General features: G+C 38.4%; 1 protein-coding gene across 6 annotated transcripts in view; it reads right to left on the bottom strand.

Annotated features, from left to right (window-relative positions):
- The window catches only part of RBMS3 (RNA binding motif single stranded interacting protein 3), a gene marked incomplete at its 3' end in the record, with an annotated part of 699,823 nt that overhangs the window by 78,782 nt on the left and 601,002 nt on the right, over positions 1-20,039 (bottom strand). For 4 of the 6 annotated variants that reach the window (XM_082664257.1, XM_082664261.1, XM_082664260.1 and 1 more), the window contains 2 exons: positions 12,345-12,441; positions 10,084-10,134 (listed from right to left, as the gene is read on the bottom strand). In XM_082664257.1, coding sequence (XP_082520383.1) covers positions 10,084-10,134; positions 12,345-12,441 — 148 coding nt within the window. The remainder of the gene's footprint in view (positions 1-10,083; positions 10,135-12,344; positions 12,442-20,039) is intronic. The other 2 variants (XM_082664262.1, XM_082664259.1) reach the window with 1 other exon arrangement.

The following is a 20,039-nucleotide window of genomic DNA, read 5'->3' as shown; positions in this document are numbered from 1 at the left end:
GCAGAAAAAGAAAAAAAATTCTCTCCCTGGCCTTATGATATGTTTCCTTTTAACAGAGAAAGAAACAATATAACCAGTTTTTTTTTTTTTTCCTTTTTAGCCATTTGGCCTTGGCTTCTAAAAACTCGAGATGAAATTTGAATACTCCATTATAGTAAATTACCCACAGACAGCCTAAAGTTTTAATAAATTTATTTCCTCTGTTATATGACATGTGTTCCTTTTTGCTTAACTGTCTTTTTGAGTGTGTCTTTAATTTTAAGTAACCTCAGCTCTTTTCTAAGAGTGGGCAAGGTAGAAATCCTTATTACTCATTCTTCTTGGTTATGGAAGGGGGTGGATATCTCATTTTTATTCAAATGAATCTCAATATCAAAAGAAAGAGATCTGCTGGTAGAAAATTAGGTCACACAGGAAGTAGAAGAACTAAACTTGCTCAGATATCAAACTGTACAAATTTTTCCAAATTCGTTCTTTTATTTGATCTGAGAAGAGTGTTTTCCTATATCATAGTGAAAATGAGGGTTGCTGCTTTTCCTAACAAGTAGATCTACTGATTTTTCAGGTTTTTAAGACGGAAAAGAAGATGGAGAAGAGATTGGCAAGAATCACCTTCACTATATACAGCCTTTGCCTATAATGATCACCCATGGCCAACAACTGCATAAATATATTGCAAACACTGCATTCTGGAGCTTCATAATGGACAAACGAAATTTTGCAAACCCTTGCCAAATTTCCCAGAAAGTGATGAGAGCAGAGATTAGGGAACAAATACACTTGGTGAATAACACAGTTTGCTTAAGCTCATATAAGCAAAACTATAACTGAAAAGCAATTAGACTTTTACATTATGAACACAGAAGTGTTTTTCCTAAGTTGTTTTGAACAAACCTGTTGACTGTCAATGACAAGATTTAATAATCAAATATACAGAGACAAATTTGATAGCAGCATCAATTTCCCTTAAATGTTAGGCTTGGATTCAAAGAGGATGCACCCTTTTGCTTTCCTCAGAAACTTTGTCAGCGTCCTTGTCTAACAGAAGCTGGTTGCTTGTAGTGTATCAATATTTGTCAATGCAGAAATAGCCTATGCAGTGTAGTCTATCAACAAATATTTAGTTAGTACCTAATCTGTGCCAGAAAATAAATAAAAAGGGAGAGATACTGTGAATTATATGTGATAAGCTCTCAAATAGTAAAATTATACTCCAGTTGAGAAAGAACTAGTCAAATGCCTCTGGATAAAGTAACGATTACCTATCTATGTATCTTCCTATCTATCTATATCTATCTGTCTATCTAATCTATCATCACTATCTATCGATCTATTTTGTGAATATTACCTGATTAACTTGTTTTTCTTGTGTGATTAATAAATTACTCTGAAAATTATTCCCAAGAGGAATTTTAAAAAATTTTCTGTTCTAAGATGACATCATTAGAAAATGCCTCCCAAATTGATTCCACTGCAGAAAAAATGAAATGAAAAACAAAACAAAAGGCAAACAAAAACCCCTCATGTAGACATATAAGTCCTGCTATTTTTTCTTAGCGTATCAACCCTCTCACTTTATCATTTGAATAACTAAACAATGAAGCATTTGGGACAGTCAAGTGATGAGACACTATGCACTCTCCAGGCTCTGAGGAGCGTGGGTATCCCACTTCCAATTGCGGTGCTCAGAGACTGGACCTAAGGCAGCCTAATGCAGAAGGTGCAGTGATTATTTTATGACACCCAAGTGATATTAAACACATGCCCTGCATATTTCACTCAACTCTGAATGGAGAGCTTGTGAAAGGTCTGGTGTAAGGCTTTGTCTGGAGGTGTGGGCACATCTCTAGGAGAAGATGCCGTGTTGAAGGGGATGATATGACAGCCCTAATTCATGATTAAGTGACACCTTCTGTGGCATCACTGTTGAAGGTCACACAGATGCCATGTTCATGGCAGATGCAGCATTAGAGGCACCTGGTAGCCTTTGGAAATTCCTTGCCATCTCAGATGCTCACCAGCTGTAACATGTGGTATATAAACCAAAGCCTTGGCTGTGAGCTGGTGTTTGCTTAGAATACTCTTCCTGCCTGACATCCACAACTCTGCCTGAAAAACTCCTTTATTTTTCAAAGCCAAGTTCAGGAGTTACCTCCTCTGTGAAGCCTGCTCTTACTCCTTTACTCCCTGGCACAATGAATAACCCCACCCTCTTTACCAGTTCTACACTTTGCATACATTTTCCCTGCTACCCATAGCTGAATATACTATAAGCATTTATTTTCTAACAGGGAGTTTGAACAAGAGAGAAGCAAACAATATTAAAACAGGGAGAAAATGTGAGTGCAAGTCCTACCTTTGGTAAATATTCCTCTTAGGCAGTAGAAGAGAAAAGTTTGAAGGCATTTTACTAGTATTTGCATTAGTATTTTGACAAATATTACTGTAAATTGTGTAACTTCTTACATTTGTTACTGAAGCTAAAATGATGTCACTTTTTTCAAAGCATACTTGATTAGATCATATGTGACTCTGTCTCTATTACATCCCCTCCCCCGACCTGGTGCATCTTAATTATTGGCTTAACAAAACCCTAAGTCAGTCAACACAATAAACCATGACCCTAAATTGTAAACATACCACCTAGGTAGAAATACCTGGGCTCTCCAGGGCTAACCCAGCAAAGGTTAATCTTTAAAGCAAAATAAGGTGTCCCCATGACATTCTGAGGGGCAAGAAATAGTGAATAATATCCTTGAATATTTAGAAATACTCTCAATATTTGAACTCGTTCATTACTATTTGTTTAATGAATATCCACGTACTTCACAAAACTGTTAAGATCATATATAAAGATAAATAAAATAAACATTTTATTCCAGTGTGCTACAAAAGAACAAATAGTTCCATAGATTATCTGTACACTAACCCTCAATCCTCTACTGATTTCATAAGTAGTTTCTGTTGCCCTGGCAGCATTTATAAAATAAATTATTTACCCTATCTCAATATGATTGTGTTGCCCTGGTAACTGGCTGTTTTCTAGAAAGTCTGACATAGATTTTATTTTAGCTACATACTTGCTTTGTCTAGAGATAATCCATAGAAAATAGGGCTTTAATAGATTCGATAAAGTTGTATTCTGTGTTTACAACATATCTAATTATATTTCATATGCTAAGTAGCTCTTAAGGATGTAATGTTGTTAACATCTTTACAAAGGAACTCGCAAATTCTGGTTTACTGATGATGCTGTGACAAAGAAATTCTAAGTGCTATCTAAGGACACACTGGGGGTAATGTGCCATTGGAACTTTATCTCTTAGTACCTTGTCAATCTTATGTTCAGAATGACGCACCTTCACTTCTAAAAGGTAATACACTATTCCTTGACCTATTCTTTCTCTTTAAAGGTCCATATTAAAATAACATAAAACTGCATGGCAAAAGGCAGGTGATATGCACACATCTGGATTTATAAAGACTCCACATTCACCGCTTATTCTCACCACTCCTGTGCTTAGAAGGCAGGGATCTTAGACATCGGGAAGCGTTCTCTCCAAGAAACTTTCAGAAGCTCTACTTGAAAGATGACTGTTACCTCCAAAAATAATTCCATGGATATAAAAAGAGGCTGTGCATGATGACATTTTCATAATGCAGCCAAATTGAAAAGTTTTGTCCATTCATGAATGATTCATCCATGATGCCCCTGGAAATTGTGACTTTTTCACACACATCAGTGACATAATTTAGCCTTTCTATTTTATATTTTCCAAAGTAAGCCTAAATTCTAGACAACAGCATTGGGACCACCAAGCTAATAAAAAATGTATAGGAAAGTGTGCCAGATTTGATGAATAAAAGTTGTATTTCAATAGAACACAATTTACCTTTCCAACCAAATCTTTCCCTAACACAAAAAATTCACTTAATGCAGGCTACCTGCCTTGCTGCCCCCTGAAATAATCTGTTGACCCCCTCGGTACTTTTGGTGTGTTATTTTCACTGAAAACGCCCTCCTTCTTTTTCTTTATCCCTATCAACCCCATCCATCCTTTAAGTTCATGCTTTCATCTCGGTTCTTCCATGTCCTTAGCTGTTCATAGATACTTTGTCATTTTCAGTGTTATATAAATGCTAAGCATTTCACATCTTTTCTGCTGTAGATTTTTAATTGAATCATTCTACACATATAATAATTATCTCCATAGAGAGATCGTGTGCCTTGAGGACAGATTGTTTCTTTCTTACTCTCTCTCATTTCCAACAATACCTAGAAGAATATTCTGTGCATATTTAATGCTCAAGAATATTTGTTTATTATTTGTTGATTTTTTTTTCATTGAACTCAATGTTCTCAGTTTCTTGAAATGAAGAGTCGACGTCTGGTATAACTAAGGGCCCAGTAAAAGACTTAATCAAGTGACCATTTCAAGGACAAAAATGACCATTTCAAGGAGAAAAACACTCTCATGTTCATTGCAGAATTATTCACAATAGCCAAGATATGGAACAATTTAAGTCTCCTTCAATGGATGAATGGAACAAGAAAGTGTGACATATATATGTGTGTGTTATGTGTGTATGTGTGTGTATACTGGAACATTATTCAGCTGCAGAAAGAAGGAATCCTACCATCTGTGATAACATGGATGACCTTGAGAGCATTATGCAAAGTGAAATAATCCAGATAGAGAAAGACAAATACTACATGGTACCACTTACATGTGGAATCTAGGGAAAGACAAAAATAATCAGACTCATAGAAACAGAGAAGAAAGTGGTTGCTAAGGGCTGGGGGTGTGGTGGGGAGTACAAATTTTCAGCTATAAGATAAATAAGATTTGAGAAGCTAATGTAAATCATGGTGACTATAGTTGATAACACCATGTTGGATAACTGAAATTTGCTAGGAGAGTAGAACTTAAATGTTAAGGTATCGAAGAGACTTTCTGTGCAAGTGGTCTTCTTTGTATTTACTTTACCCCAGGAGTATATTTATAGGGAGGTGACACCCAAATGAAGTTGTTCCTTCTAAATTTACTCTCACATATTTTTTTTAATTCTCTTCTGGTAGAAATAGTATAAATGGGCTAGAGTTACTGTTTTGTGTTTGCTAGTCACTTAAAAAAGATTTGGTCTGTAGATCTATATCCACCAGGTAAACTCCTTACATAGCAAACACACTGTCTTTGTTTGGTACTTTGACAATGATACTTACAAAGAATTTTTGCTCAGTTCAGCGGTTGGAATAAAATGATAGTATCTGAAAACTTTGCTTTCTGAACAGAATTCTAATGACTTAAATGTTCTTTCCAAATTTGGTGATGTGTTTTAGGAAAAACATGCCTGCAAATTTGGAGGACATGGTCCCTAAAATTAAGACTTAGGTCTTACCTACCTGCAGGTAAAGAATGACCAAATCAAGTATTCTGGGGCTTTTTTGAACTTCTTCTTTTGTTGTAGAGGGAAAGTTTATATTGACTGTTTAGCTATAAATGTAAGGTTTATTCATCATAAGTCGTAATTTAGCCATGCATAGCAACAAATCATCCAATGACTCCATAAGAGCATCTTGCATTTCTTAGAATCCTGTAGTTAGGTAAGTTATTTGTAATTAGGTAAAAATGAAAGTTGACCTTTCTCCTTGAGAATAATTAATGCTAAACACATGAAGAACAGAAGATTTATGATTCACATGAGCCTAAATAAAATTTAAGAGAATTGAACTCTACTTCTTCTTGGGAACTATCATCTTTTCTCCCTGTCAGTAGAGATGTAACAAAATACCTGACGTATCATAACACAGGGATTTCAATTGTGCATTCATATGAGATTCCAGTGTGACAAGCTGCCACACAGAGTAGATATTTAGTGCAATCCGTCCTCTATTAAAATCCTGTCAGTCCCACCTTACTCTTCCCCCTCCCCGTGTCCTCAAGTCCATTCTCAGATAGCTAGTGGGAAGCAGCCGCATAGCACAGGGAGATCAGATTGGTGCTTTGTAACCACCTAGAAGGGTGGGCTAGGGAGGGTGGGAGGGAGAAGCAAGAGGGAGGGGATATGGGGATATATGTATGCATATAGCTGATTCACTTTGTTATAAAGCAGAAACTAACACACCATTGTAAAGCAATTATACTCCAATAAAGATGTTTAAAATAAAAAAATCCTGTCAGTGTTGTGGTGAGATTTCAGAGTTTAGGACAGAACTCTGCACTGGGGAACAGTAACACGTACCAATTGCATTGGCAACATCAGCAAAGAGTGAACTCCTGATATAGTCTCACAGTGCTCTCTTTCAGTGGAAAAAAAATAAAGTGCAAATAGAAACGCTCTTGCTGTCCTCAGTGGGGTTTGACCTGATAAAGTTCCAGAGTCAGACAACTGACAGAGAATGGTTTCCTTGCAGAAACACCAGTACGAGAGATATGACCAAGGCAGGGAGAATTTTATCCCCTCTTCCTTAAAAGTGAAAAGCCTCTCAGAGTTTTCTTCTAAGTTTACAAAAAAGTGCATTGCACACAACTCAGAAATTTCAATCTGCAAAGAAGCAAACCTAAACAACCAACTTCAGCTTTACGCTTATGCTTTCTGTTTTTCTCTTGTCCTTTTACTACTCCCCTCCCTTCTTTCCATCAATTCATGTCTCTCTTATAGATCATTACCCCTCCCTAGTAGGGAAAGATTAGAGGCACTGCGCTCTACTTTAAGATTTGAATGAAGCACTGTTTCCTCTTCAGATACAAGCCTAGTTGAGAACTTGGGGCCCTCGAGTAGAGCCTAAAAAGAACCTGCTGCAGTGTAGGAGGCCCTGTGATTCACAGTGATGGGGGAAGCATGCCTTTGCACCCTATACACAGAGAGCTTATCTGTGCGATTTTCTCAAAATAGTGGAAGAGAAAACGTGAGAAAGGAGAAAAGTTGTAAGCAAATCATTATTATGGGCAATATATTGGAGATGTGTAGCTATGGACACCTTGAATTTATTTGTAAAGTAGGTTCCAGTTACTGACATACAAGAGGTACCCAATGGGCCTTTATTTTTTATTTTCATTATTTTTATTATAGGTGTTGAAAGATTTAGGAAGTAAATGAGATAAACACCAATCTAAGCAATTTATCTTATTTATAGCCATAGAGGCTATCTCCACCAAACTCATTAGGAAAGTATGCTAAATAAGCAGTATGAATGTGGTAGAAATGGGTGATTATTGCTTTTTCTCAACTTCTTCCTATACCAACAGTCATTTTATGTAATTGGGCTAATCTAAAGCACAATGTGCAGTCATCTACTCATATAACTGAATAATGATAACAGTAATTTACTGAGTGTTTGCTATTTGTTTGGCATTATTTTAAGAGCTTTAAAGCCTTGCTTCATTTCATGAACCCAAACCATAATAATTTAGTCATGATTATATCCATATTACAGATGAGAAAACAGTGGCTCAGAAAGTTTAATTGCCCAAAGTCCTATAACAGAAAGGTTTTCCTCTCTCAAAGAGACTAACCAAGAATCCATGCTATTGGGACTTCCCTGGTGGTGCAGTGGTTAAGAATCCACCTGCCAATGCAGGGGACACAGGTTTGATCCCTAGTCTGGGAAGATCCCACATGCTGCAGAGCAACTAGGCCCATGCACCACAACTGACCCCACGTGCTACAACTACTGAAGCCCGTGCTCAGCAACAAAAGAAGCCACTGCAATGAAAAGCCCGTGCACTGCAACGAAGAGTAGCCCCCACTCGCTGCAACTAGAGAAAGCCCACGTGCAGCAACGAAGACCCAACGCAGCCAAAAAAAAAGAGTCCATGCTATTAATCACCACGTCATTCATTCCTTCCCTTCAGATCCAGGTATTTTATTTCTTCACCCTGGACTGCCTAATTATTTTTATGTTTTAGTATCACAGAGTGATTAATTTAACCAACCCCACTTTGATGATGAAACTAAGACCAGTTGGGTAAAGGTTCTTTATACAATAAAGACAACCAACAAAACTGTTACAGGGAAACGACTGATGCTACAAATTGTGTTTCCATGAGGCAGTTTAGCCAATTTTTCCATGTTAAAGATAACAAGGTGGTGGGCGCCCCCGCCACTCCTTTCCCCAGGAATCTGTCCCAGCCACAAGCATTACATCTTAAGGGGGGTGACCTAAGCTCAAATATCATGCAGAGTCTAGTCAGGGGAAGTGAAAAGATATTAGGGAGCAGAAGCCATCGCAAGAAAGATCCTGGTGGGGGACAAATGAACACACACACACACACACACACACACACACACACACACACACAAACTATTGCTAGGGGAAGATATACAAGAAATAATACATCCAAAAAATGGGTGAAGCTGGTCTGGGGAGAAGGAGAAGCTAATAAAACATTTAGCTAAGGCCCTGAGTGACAGTTGGAAAAAAACACATACAAATATCTTCCCATCTCCTCACAGCTCCAGAAGTACTATGGAATCTTACATACTTTGGTATCTGGAAAAATATTCAGATTTTGCCAGATGTGCATTCCTTTAGGCCACGATGAGATGATGCTTGACCTCAGCGTGAGGACTAAGCTAGCCTCAATGCTCTTTAAACACACACAATATTTTTTTAGAAGGCAGTTGTTTCCATCTATTGAATTCTACCTCACACCTGGGACGGAAAAGAACAGCCTGGATTCGTTGCATGTTGGTCTGATTTATACAACACAGATCAGATGAACTCAGGAAGCCCCCAAGGTATGTGAATAAGAATAAATATGGGGATCTGCAGAATAGGGTCTAAAGTTCTGCTCTAGTAAGCTACATATATTTTATTCTTCAAATAAAAAGCAAACTATCAAAACACTAGGAGCAACATGGAGTGTTCCTTATTTTTTAAGAAAATGGACAAAGCTCAAATATGAAAGCCAGGTGCTGTGATCCTTTGAATCCAGGAAATAGATGTCTGTGTATTTAACTCCCTGGTTTTTAATATGTGCTACCTTATTTACATTTAGCTTTGAAAAGGGTTAAAATGTAGCATTGCTTCTTCTTTGAACAACTAATACATTCAATAATAAGGATTAATGATAATAATAAGGTATAGTATGTCATACTTCAAACACTGTTTTCACATATTCTCTCTGTTTTGATCCTCTCCAAAGCCATGTTAAGTATAGTGACAGAAAAGGAAACAAAGTTACAGATTTGAACATACCCAGGAGAGTACAGCAGAGACCTTGTCACACAACTTTCCGCTGGGGATCTTTCCCCTATCTCACACTCCCATGAGTATATTGCTCTTGAAAGCTCCCTGGCTAGTACTTCTATAGAGCTCAAAAACATGGAAGACCTCGACAAAGATACATGGAATCAATAGCCTTCAGCCTGGATTCTAATGGAATAAGTAATATTATTTCCCTTGGGACTAACGTAATATTGTACCACAAAATGGGAAAGCTAGCTAGTAGAAAATAGAGTTTGAATATTTTGGGAAGAAATTTTCCACTAAAAGAAGAAGAGAATGGCTCTAGTTAGTTAACATAAAAGTCATCTACCAACCTTGCTATCTATTATCTATCTGCATCTATTAGTAGACAAATACCTTCCTATTTCAAATATATTGCTTTGAGTCAACACTTAGCCATGCTACACAAAATCGTTCCCAAAGCACACCCAACTGCATCCGAAGAAAACAAAGTATAACAGGAGGAGAAGGACAACAGAAAGGCTTTCCTCCTATAATGGATTTAACTGTCCAGAGTTCACAATTCTGCATGAAGTAGACATTCCCCTTTCATAACAAATGGTAGACAGCAACATGAGAGTTTGATTGCTATTTCCTCCAATCAAGTTTGTTCTCTTCCTCCCTCTCTCTCTCTCTCTTCCTCTCTCAACTCTGTTTCACTCCATCACTATCACTCTATCTACTGTTTACACTTTTATAGAATTTCAGGAACAGCTTTGTATCTGGAAAATAGGGCTGCCAGAAAGAGGCATGGAATAGAACAAAAGCTTTACCCCAAAGCTTCTATGCATTACAAAAGCTTGCACTCGGATAATAGAAACATCGAGCCTCAGGTGACTGAGAACACTTACTGTTGGTTGCATAACGTATGGCGGATGAGGCATCCATGAAGTACTCTGGACCTATGCATCAAACAGCATTTATTAGAAGAAAGCAATCACAGAGAGAACTCGGTTCTTGCGTTCAGTGGAGTCACACTAGGTCATAAGAAAGTGGAGTCCACCTGACTTACAGCGAATCAGTGCTCAAAACTAAGGGTACAAAGGAAATTCTTGGACCTGATTCATTTGGTCCCTGAAACATGGTACAATGTAAAGCAAATTCCTACTTCCCTGGAGCTGGCTGTAGTGCCCACGTGGGCCAGGCTGGGCCACGGAGCACATTTGGAGGCTTCAGCGATCTCCTGTTTATAGGTCAACTTCCGGGAAGACCCGGGCAAATAAGGAAGGAGGCATTACTTAGCATGACTGCTAAGACTTTCTCTTTTTCTGTCATTGGTTCTAACTTCATATTCTCAAGTGATCCCATCTTGGAAATAAATCCAAGTGGTAAAAGTTGGGGAAGAATCAGAGAGATCAACCAGAAATTTTGGGGTATGTTTTGGGTTAAACCCTAGTTAAGCAAGTCTGTGATTTTTCTCACTCATGGTAATTGGTATGGCAAATAAAAATGAGTATATGAGCCAGCCAAGTGTTCTGAATGTTCGCCATCAGCCAAATGAGAAAGTCAGCTTCTAAGAGCTGATTGTGACATAGAGAGCCCCGAAGATTTTGTTTTCAATATACTCACGTCAATGAAATTGACAACGAACTTTAGATTAAAAAAAAAGAAGTGGTGAAAAGCAAGAATCAACAACATAGGAAATTGCTCTAATTCCTTTTTTGAGAAAAGAGAGCCAGAGTTAAATTCCACTTATGAACCCTCCCAAAAGAAATGACTGTTCTGTGGAGATTTTATTCATGTCACCAAAGTGCTCTACAGTGGAGCTCAATGGGTGGTCTTGGCTGAAACAGAGGCCAAGATTAGAAAAAAATGGGTAAAAAACCAAAAAACACACATTACAACCAGGCAGGCCTGTAGGAAGAACAAAAACTGAACAGCATCTGCACTTAGCCTCATGGGTCCCAAAGAAAGGCAATTAAGAAATCAGCCATTCTGAGACCCTCTAATGCAATTCACACAAAAGTCTATTCCGCTCACCTGACAGGTATCAAGAATCTAAGTGCAGACACAGAATGAGAATGATCTGCTTTGGGGGGAATCAGTTAAGGACAAAAGTGCATAGTCTCAAGCATGATGTTCTGACAGCTGGGACCTCCTGATATGACGTATGTAGTGGATGAATAATGTGAAACTTCACTGAATTCGTAGCAGTCAGCAACATTACAGTTTTCCCTGTTGTAAACCCCCCACCCACCTACCATCTGCACAATATAGGGAAACACACGCAGGCACACAGTCACACTCTTGCTCTTTCTTTCTCTCTCCAAAGCTTTAAACAGTGACACTCAACACTCTTGGTAGCATTCATAGGCATTTTTTTCTATTTTGAATTAGAAGAATTGTCTGAAGAACTACATGAGGTAAAGAGAAGCAGGGAGAAATATCATATCTTTGATGACTCAAAGGAATAAGATAAGGAGCACTGTTTGAGGGAGAAGGATGGCTATTTCAATCCACCTGTGGACTTAGCATTACTAACTGGCTAACACATCTGGTTTAGGACACACACTGAGTCTCAGATTTTCTTGTGTTTCAACATGTGGAACCCCCGAGGTCTCTTTTGGCCTCTTTGGAACTGAGAATGAAGTAAGAGGAGGAAGTAGGAATTACTTTTACCCCTTTGATAATCTTCCCTATTTCTTGGAGCAAATGATTTTGCATCTATCCATGTAGCTTTCCATGGATACACAGAACGATTGTGACAAAATGAGATGACAATGATACAATATTCTGGAGGGCGTGCAGGGAGTTGCCAGAAATGTGTTCTCATAAAAGATACCCTAGGGAACAACAACCGAAATAACAGACAACACACAAAATAACCTCTCAGTGGTAAGAAAGCTGCACTAATGTTGGCTGGAAAGTAGCAAAATCATGAAAACTCAGCAGGAAGAATGGAAAGCTCGGTGGATTTTTATCATTCAGTGAAACAGATGCAAACAAGCCCTTGAAAGTGTAGGCTCAGTGGGTAGTTTGAGTATTATGACATTAAGATATGACTAAAGAGAAGACAACTTAAAACAAAAATCCTACTGTTTCCCTTTTGTCTTGATCTAGTCTGTTCCTGGCAAGAAAGGTTTCCCGGGAGGTGCAGGTAAACCGGACATACCTGGTATGTGGAGACAGGGGAAGCAGCAATGAATGGCGTGATGGGTGTCTGTGGAATCATGCGGTTGGTTGCAATACTGTACGGTGAAGAATAAAATCTGCAAACAGAAAAACAAAAAGAAGATTCATAGATTCATGAAGCTGATGCACGCCTGGCTACTAACCAAACGCTACCACACACGTCTGGAGAAGACAGAGTTCCACCCTCATGTTGCCCATCAACTGTTAACAGGCTCATGCAGGAGACTGATGGTCTTTGATTCCACAAGAAATAAGTTGTTCTGAATAAAATGACAATTTTGAGTCCTCTTATAAAATTGACTGCACAAAAATCTCTTAGGCCAGGTGAGTGTAATAGTATGTTTAATCAATAGCAGAGAAAAGCCATGGGCATTGTTTCTAAAGCTCCTTGAAAGAAAGGCAAAACCATAGCACCAAGCTTTATAAAGGTGGCTGGTGTTACACAGACAGAAATTGCATCTATCCCTTCATTCAAGAAAGAGGATCAGGGCTTCCCTGGTGGCGCAGTGGTTGAGAGTCCGCCTGCCGATACAGGGGACACGGGTTCGTGCCCCGGTCCGGGAAGATCCCACATGCCGCAGAGTGGCTGGGCCCGTGAGCCACGGCCACTGAGCCTGCGCATCTGGAGCCTGTGCTCTGCAACGGGAGAGGCCACAACAGTGAGAGGCCCGCGTACCGCAAAAAAAAAAAAAAAAAAAAAAAAGAAGTAATACTTTGAGGAGAAACTGAAGCACAGTTTCCTATGAAATAGTATAGCTAAAGAAAAAAAAAAGAAATAGGATCAGCTTATAGAGAATTCTGGATAATTTGTGCTAGGCATGAATCCATGCCCTCAGGTAGAAACTAAGCTAAGTACTTTCTTTCTCCATGAAAAGAGAAGGACAATTTGTGGACAATTTAGGTCTAGGTGAGGAAAGGAATCTTTTCTGGATTCAGTCAGGGCACTGATGGAGATTATGGACCTATGTGATATACCTCTGTACACGCTGTAAAAAGCACTGAGTTTTCTAGTCCTCCAGGGTCCTTCATTGAACAATTATAGAATAATACTGGGCAAGATCAGAGCTTCACAAATCAGAGGTGGGATGATCCTTCTGGAGATCTATTGAAGGACAGCTTTAATAGAGAGCTATTAAAGGGTATCAAAAACACTTACAGGCCATCTCTGCTCAGACTTATACCCTGGAGTCCACAAGTTACCTAATGCTCAAATTCCTCAGCAGAATTTTAAATCATGTTTTTTTCTTTATGTCTCACTGGTAAGGGAAAGGCTAGAGTGACCAGCCACACAATGTGCAGACAAAACCAGGTGGGCTGTGATGGAGTATTTCACTGATATCAGGATAGAATGCGAAAATGCCTCTCAGGGATCATGGAATCATTACTTCACTTTGCCATACTCTTAGCAAAAGTCAATTACTACTTTTAGTTTAGTTTCTTTCTTCCTTTCTTTCTTTCCTTCCTTCCTCCCTCCCTCCCTCCCTCCCTTCCTTCCTTTCTTTCTTTTAAATAGTATGACTGAGGTTGGAGTTTTGGAGACAAAAACTTCATCATCTCTCAGGGGTCACTGATATTTTGTATAGAGGATCTCATGGGTCACCTTTCTAAAGAAGCATTCCATGAGAACCCCACTGAGTGTAGGGGGGCTGGATTTCAAGGTTGCCAGGTTTCAAAGAGTAAATTCTTTAAGCTTAGACCCTATACAAGTCTTCAAGCAAGGATTGGGGAACTAGAGTCTTAAATTGATCTAGCTCTCAACAAGGATTATAAGGTCACAGTCTTTTGGTTAAAAAAGATGTAGCTGAAAAAATTACGCCATTACACATTGCATCCTCCTTACTATCCATACCTATACCTACAATACCTCTAAAATTTTAGAAAAAAAGAATATTGACTATATACTCATTAAAATGGCCAAATTAAAAAAAAAGACAATCAGAGCTGTCAAGGATTCAGAGAAAGTGGAACTCTTTCATTGCTGGTGGAGATACAGGATGATACAGCCCTGTTAGAAAACAGTTTGGCAGTTTCTTATAAAGTTAAACATATACATAGCATATAACCCAACCATCCCACTGGTACATAGTAACTGAAGATAAATGAAAACTTGAGTTCACATAAAAACCTTAATGCAAATATTTATAGCAGCTTTATTTAATACTTGCCAAAAACTGGAAACAAGCCAAATATCCTTCAATTGAATTAATAAACTGTGGTCCATCCATACACTGGAATGCTACTAAACAATTAAAAAGAAAGAACTACTGATATATTTAACATGGTGAATCTTAAGTAAATTATGCTAAATGAAAGAAGTCGAACTCAAAAGTCTATATTTTATATCCATTTATATAATACTATGGAAAATGCAAAACTTTAAAGACCGAAAATAAATAATGGATGCCAAAGGCTGGGATTGGGGGAAGAGTCTGAGTGCACAGACACCTGAGGGAATTTTGGAAAGTGATGTAACTGTTCTATACCTTCATTGCTTGGTGGTTCCACAACTGTGTGCTTGTCAGACCTCATGGAATTGTACACTCTTAAGAGTGAATACATACACAATATAAATTATAGTTAATAAATCTGACTTTAAAGTCAATTACTATGTAAGAAAACATCCATCCTTCCACTTTAAAAAATGTGTTGAACATTTACTATGTATACCAAAGATGGGTAGGACATCCTTTGAGTTTTTCTATTTAAGCATTTAAATTGAACCTTATCTATACATTAACCAGCCTAAAGCTGGTCAATGGCTTTCCGTTGCAATGAGAACAAAATTTGAATTCCTCATATTGACGAGCACAATCAGGCTATTGCCCACCTCTCTCCCCAGAGCCAACTAGGATCCAACCACACTGACCTTCATCTGTCACATGAGCCTGTCATTCTCACTCTCATCTTGGGCCACTATGCTTACAATTCTCTCTACCTGGAATGGTTATTTCCCCAAATCACCCTAGAACTATCTCTTTCTCATTATTGATCTCACTCAACTTTCCCATCTTTTCAGAGGTCTCTAGTTAAAGTAGCAACCACCATCTCTGCCCCAATTGTTCTCTATTCCTTTCCTCTATTTTTTTTCATTGTTCTTATCACTATCTGAACTAGTAATTTTTAAAAATGTCTTTATATATGCTATGGACCGAATGTTTGTTTCCCTTTAAAATTCATATATTGAAGTCCTAATTTCCAAAGTGGCTGTATGTGGAGATGGAGCCTTTAAGGAAGAAACTAAGGTTAAATGAGCTCATGAGGGTGGGGCCCTAACCTCAAATGGCTAGTGCCCTTATAAGAAGAGGCAATAGAGTGCTTGCTCTCTCTCTATCCACATGCTCACATGGAGGAAAGGCTATGTGAGTACATAATGAGAAAGCAGCCTTGTAAAAGCCAGAAACTAAATCCCAAACTAAATCAGCCTGATCTTGGACTTCCAGCCTCTAGAACTGTGAGAAAATATATTTCTGTTGTTTAAAGCCACACAATCAATGGCATTTTGTTACAGCAGTCAAGTTGACTAATGGAATGTATTTATTGATTATTTCTCCCTCTAGAATGTCAGCTTCAAGAGAGTTGAGGACACCTTGACTTTGTTGCCTAGAACAGAGCCTGGGACATAGTAAATACAGGCATACCTCATTGTATTGTGCTTTGCTGTATTACACTTCACAGATATTGCAACTTTTACAAATTGAAGGTTTGTGGCAACCCTGCATTGTCAGATGGTGCTTAGCATTTTTTAGCAATGAAATATTTTTAATTGATGTATGCACATTGTTTTTTTAGACATAATGCTTTGCACATTTAATAGACTACAGTCTAGTCCAAACATAACTTCCATATGCACTGGGAAATTTTAAAAAACTGTGTGACTCATTTTATTGAGATATCTGCTTTATTGCAGTGGTCTGGAACTGAACCCACAGTATCTCCAAGGTATGTCTTGCTTAATACCTGTAGGTTGAATGAATGAATAAATGAATGCAGAGCAGTTTAGAGAGATAAGTAGTGATTACAGTAGAGGCCGCCAGTGTCAAACTGGTGGGGGCACAGAAGATGGCTTCTGTTCAAATAGGCAGCTGAGAGGTAAGAACCCAGAGAAAGTTGGCTGGCATCACATATCTGTAAATGCTCAGTGGAAGCTTAAACTAATGCCTGTTTTCTAAGCATGCAAAGGTACTGATAACCAGGGAAAACAGACCTTTTCTATAAAAATCATGGTTTGCATTAAAAAAAAAAACACTTTAGGTCTTATCTTTGACAGATTTTATTTATGAGTCAGTGAACAGAAAGACTTATTTGGGGCTCATAATAACATAGCAGGTACTCATGACCACTCCACAAACGGCCCTTTTCATTCACCATGCAAGTTTCTTAGAAACCCAGTTTCAGGCTCTTGTACCAACAGAGCGAATCATGCGTCACATTTTAGAGTGGCTGGTTTATTTTGCAAAATGTACCAATTGTCATATTAAAAATGAAAGCAGTAAGGATAGGATGGACTGGCAAAGTTAACAGGAAATTTTATGGGAAAAACAGCAGAAACATAAAGAAAACAGCCAAGTAAACAGATACTAACATAGGGCACCCTTGGGGGAAATTTTCAGGCATTTTTGTTCTGTCTGCTCTAATCCTATCCATCAAACAAGAATATTTCATACTTCCCAGCAAGTTCCAGTACTGCCCCTCAAATCAGAGAGTCATTTAGAACAGAAAATGTACTGAGAAGATCAGACTCAGCACACTGTCTTGATCCCCTAATTCTGGTATTCTGAAATAGGCTCTCCCCAAATCCAAACATAAACCGGATGAATTCACAGGAAACCTTTGCTTAAACCATGACAGGAGAGGATATTATTGAATCTCAGGCTTAAAGGCACCATATCTAAAGAAAATGCACCTAGCCAGACTCCAAAGACAGAACTGCAGAATGAATTTCCCAATCTCTTCACTTTTTCTCAATCCCTGCCGTGTATCCTTCATGGTTTAAAAACACTCTCACATGGCCATCACATTTAAAAAGAAGAAGAAAGAAAGAAAGAACATCCAAATAAATACTTCAAGAATAGGTGTCCTGTTTTGGGGGAACAGGAAAGATGAAATTGACAGCACTTTTTGGCCATAATAACAAAGCTAAGGTCATTCTAAACATGTGACTTAATGTTTTTGTATCTGGTTATTTATGCATTATGCCTTGCAAATGCTATTATAGAAAACTGGGAATGAATTTTTAGTTAACCATTTTTCTGGGAAGAGTTTACTCCCCTAAGATATTTCTTTGCCAAAATGTACATAGCGAATCCACAAGTGTATGACAAGTATTCCTTTTCTACCTTGTTCTAAACTAAAAGGGATTTTGATCCCCAGGGGACATTTGGCAGGATCTGGAGATATTTTTGGTTGTCACAACTGGGTCAGGGGGCTGCTACTGGCATCTGTTTGGTAGAGGTCTGGGATGCTGCTAAATACAGTACACCTCCCACCCAAAAAATGATCTGGTCCAAAATGTCACTAGTGTCAAGGTTGAGAAACTGTTGCAGGAATGCGAACTAGTTATCTCTGGAGAGGTTTCCCATGAACAAGATTCCAAATGCTAAAGGGGCTAAATGGGTTAACTAAAAATGATCTATCTGTAGAACTCTAAGCCAACCTCTGAAAAAAGTTATATATATATATATATATATATATATATATATATATTTTTTTTTTTTTTGTGGTACGTGGGCCTCTCACTGTTGTGGCCTCTCCCGTTGCGGAGCACAGGCTCCGGACGCGCAGGCCCAGTGGCCATGGCTTACGGGCCCAGCCGCTCCGTGGCACGTGGGATCTTCCCGGACCGGGGCACGAACCTGTGTCCCCTGCAACGGCAGGTGGACTCCCAACCACTGCGCCACCAGGGAAGCCCTGAAAAAAGCAATATTTTTAAGGAACAGAAAAGGTTATTTGGTTTTCTGGCATGTAAAGCAAGTGGGCTCCAGAAGTCCAGAAAATGGAAGTCTAGGTCACTAATAGGACATTATTTGGCCTGCAGAAAAGTCATCTTCAGGGGATTTGGCAGTCAGTAGTAATATGGTGAAACCTTATTTCACTGACAATAAAAATAACATGTATATATCAATAACCCCAGGGTAGGATGTTTTTTAATGCAGAAAACCACACACAATCCTATTTGCCCACTGAAATAAACAGCCCTGCCTTGTCTTTCATGTCCATAGGCAATTTTGTTGGAGTCAGAACCACAAATACTATCCTCAGGGCAACACTATAGCACGAGATTAATAAGTTATTGGTCATTTTTATTGTAAGGCCAACGTATCCTTCACACTAGATTCCTTTCCTAGTGTAATAAGATAAGGTTTCTGTATCACTTAATATCAAATGCCCATATAAAACAGCTGGCAAACCAAGGCTACAGAAAACATTTTTTTTCACATCTCTCCCAAGAATCCATTTTCTTCAAATAAAACAATCCAAAAGGCTTTTACACAGAAGCCCTTAGTGAAAAGATCACAGGAAAGTTGCGATTTTGACTATGGGGGAGGAATTATTTCCCACCTCCCATGCTCATAGTTGAAAGTGGTGGAATTTCATATTGGACTGTTAAAAAAGCAATAAGGCAATAGTAATAACACATTATAGAGTTATGCCAGATAGCTCCGAAAGAAGAATGGACATTTTTATTTTCCTAAGTTAGCCTATAGTAAAAAGTACCAAGCGTTTTACTTTTCCATTGTGACCCAGAAATTTCTTCACTGTAACCTTCAAAGCCTTAGATAAAAGTGACATTGAATTAATTTTTTTAAAGTGATAATTTGCGTAGATTCAAGCAGATGACACAACTGACATTTTTTACTGCCTACATGCAAGCAGCTCAGATACACCATGGTCCATGTTTACAAGTGTTTGTTCTTCATTAGAGAAATATCAAGCTTAATTTGGGAGTACTTATTTCAGTTTTATGTTGCTGTATTCAGGTTGAGGTTATAGAATTCAGAACATATAACTGTTGACACAATTAAGCTACCAGCTATTCCTGAGACACATATTTGGATTTGATACTCAGAAACCTCCATGGCTGAGTGCAGTTAAGGGATGCCACAGGATCATAACATACGTTCTTTTTTTTTTTAATTGAAGTATAGTTGATTTACAACGTTGCGTTAATATCTTCTGTACAGCAAAGTGATTCAGATACACACACACACACACACACACACACACACACACATTCTTTTTTATATTCTTTTCCATTATGGTTTATTGCAGGATATTGACTATAGTTTCCTGTGCTATACAGTAGGACCTTATTGTTTATCCCTTCTATATATAATAGTTTGCATCTGCTCACCCCAAACTACATAGGGTTGCCATATGATCCAGCAATCCCACTTCTGGGTATATATCCAGACAAAACTATGGTTCAAAAAGATAAAATATGATCTTTAGTGGTGACATGGCACATCTCCAGGAGGACAAGCTCATGTCACTGTTCCATCAAGAAGCCTTCAGAATCCCTCATTAGAATGTAACTGCCTTTTCTCTGTAGTCCTATGACATTAATTTTCTTTATTTTTCTTTGTGAAAAGAATAGAAAAATATAAACAGTGAAAAATAAGTCTCCCTCTCACCCCTACTTCTCGGTACTCTGTTGGCTCTCCCCAGAGAACCACTG

Source organism: Grampus griseus (assembly GCF_964374135.1).
Source record: "Grampus griseus genome assembly, chromosome: 10".
Lineage (NCBI taxonomy): Eukaryota > Metazoa > Chordata > Mammalia > Artiodactyla > Delphinidae > Grampus > Grampus griseus.
This window is presented reverse-complemented; position numbering and strand designations above follow the sequence as displayed.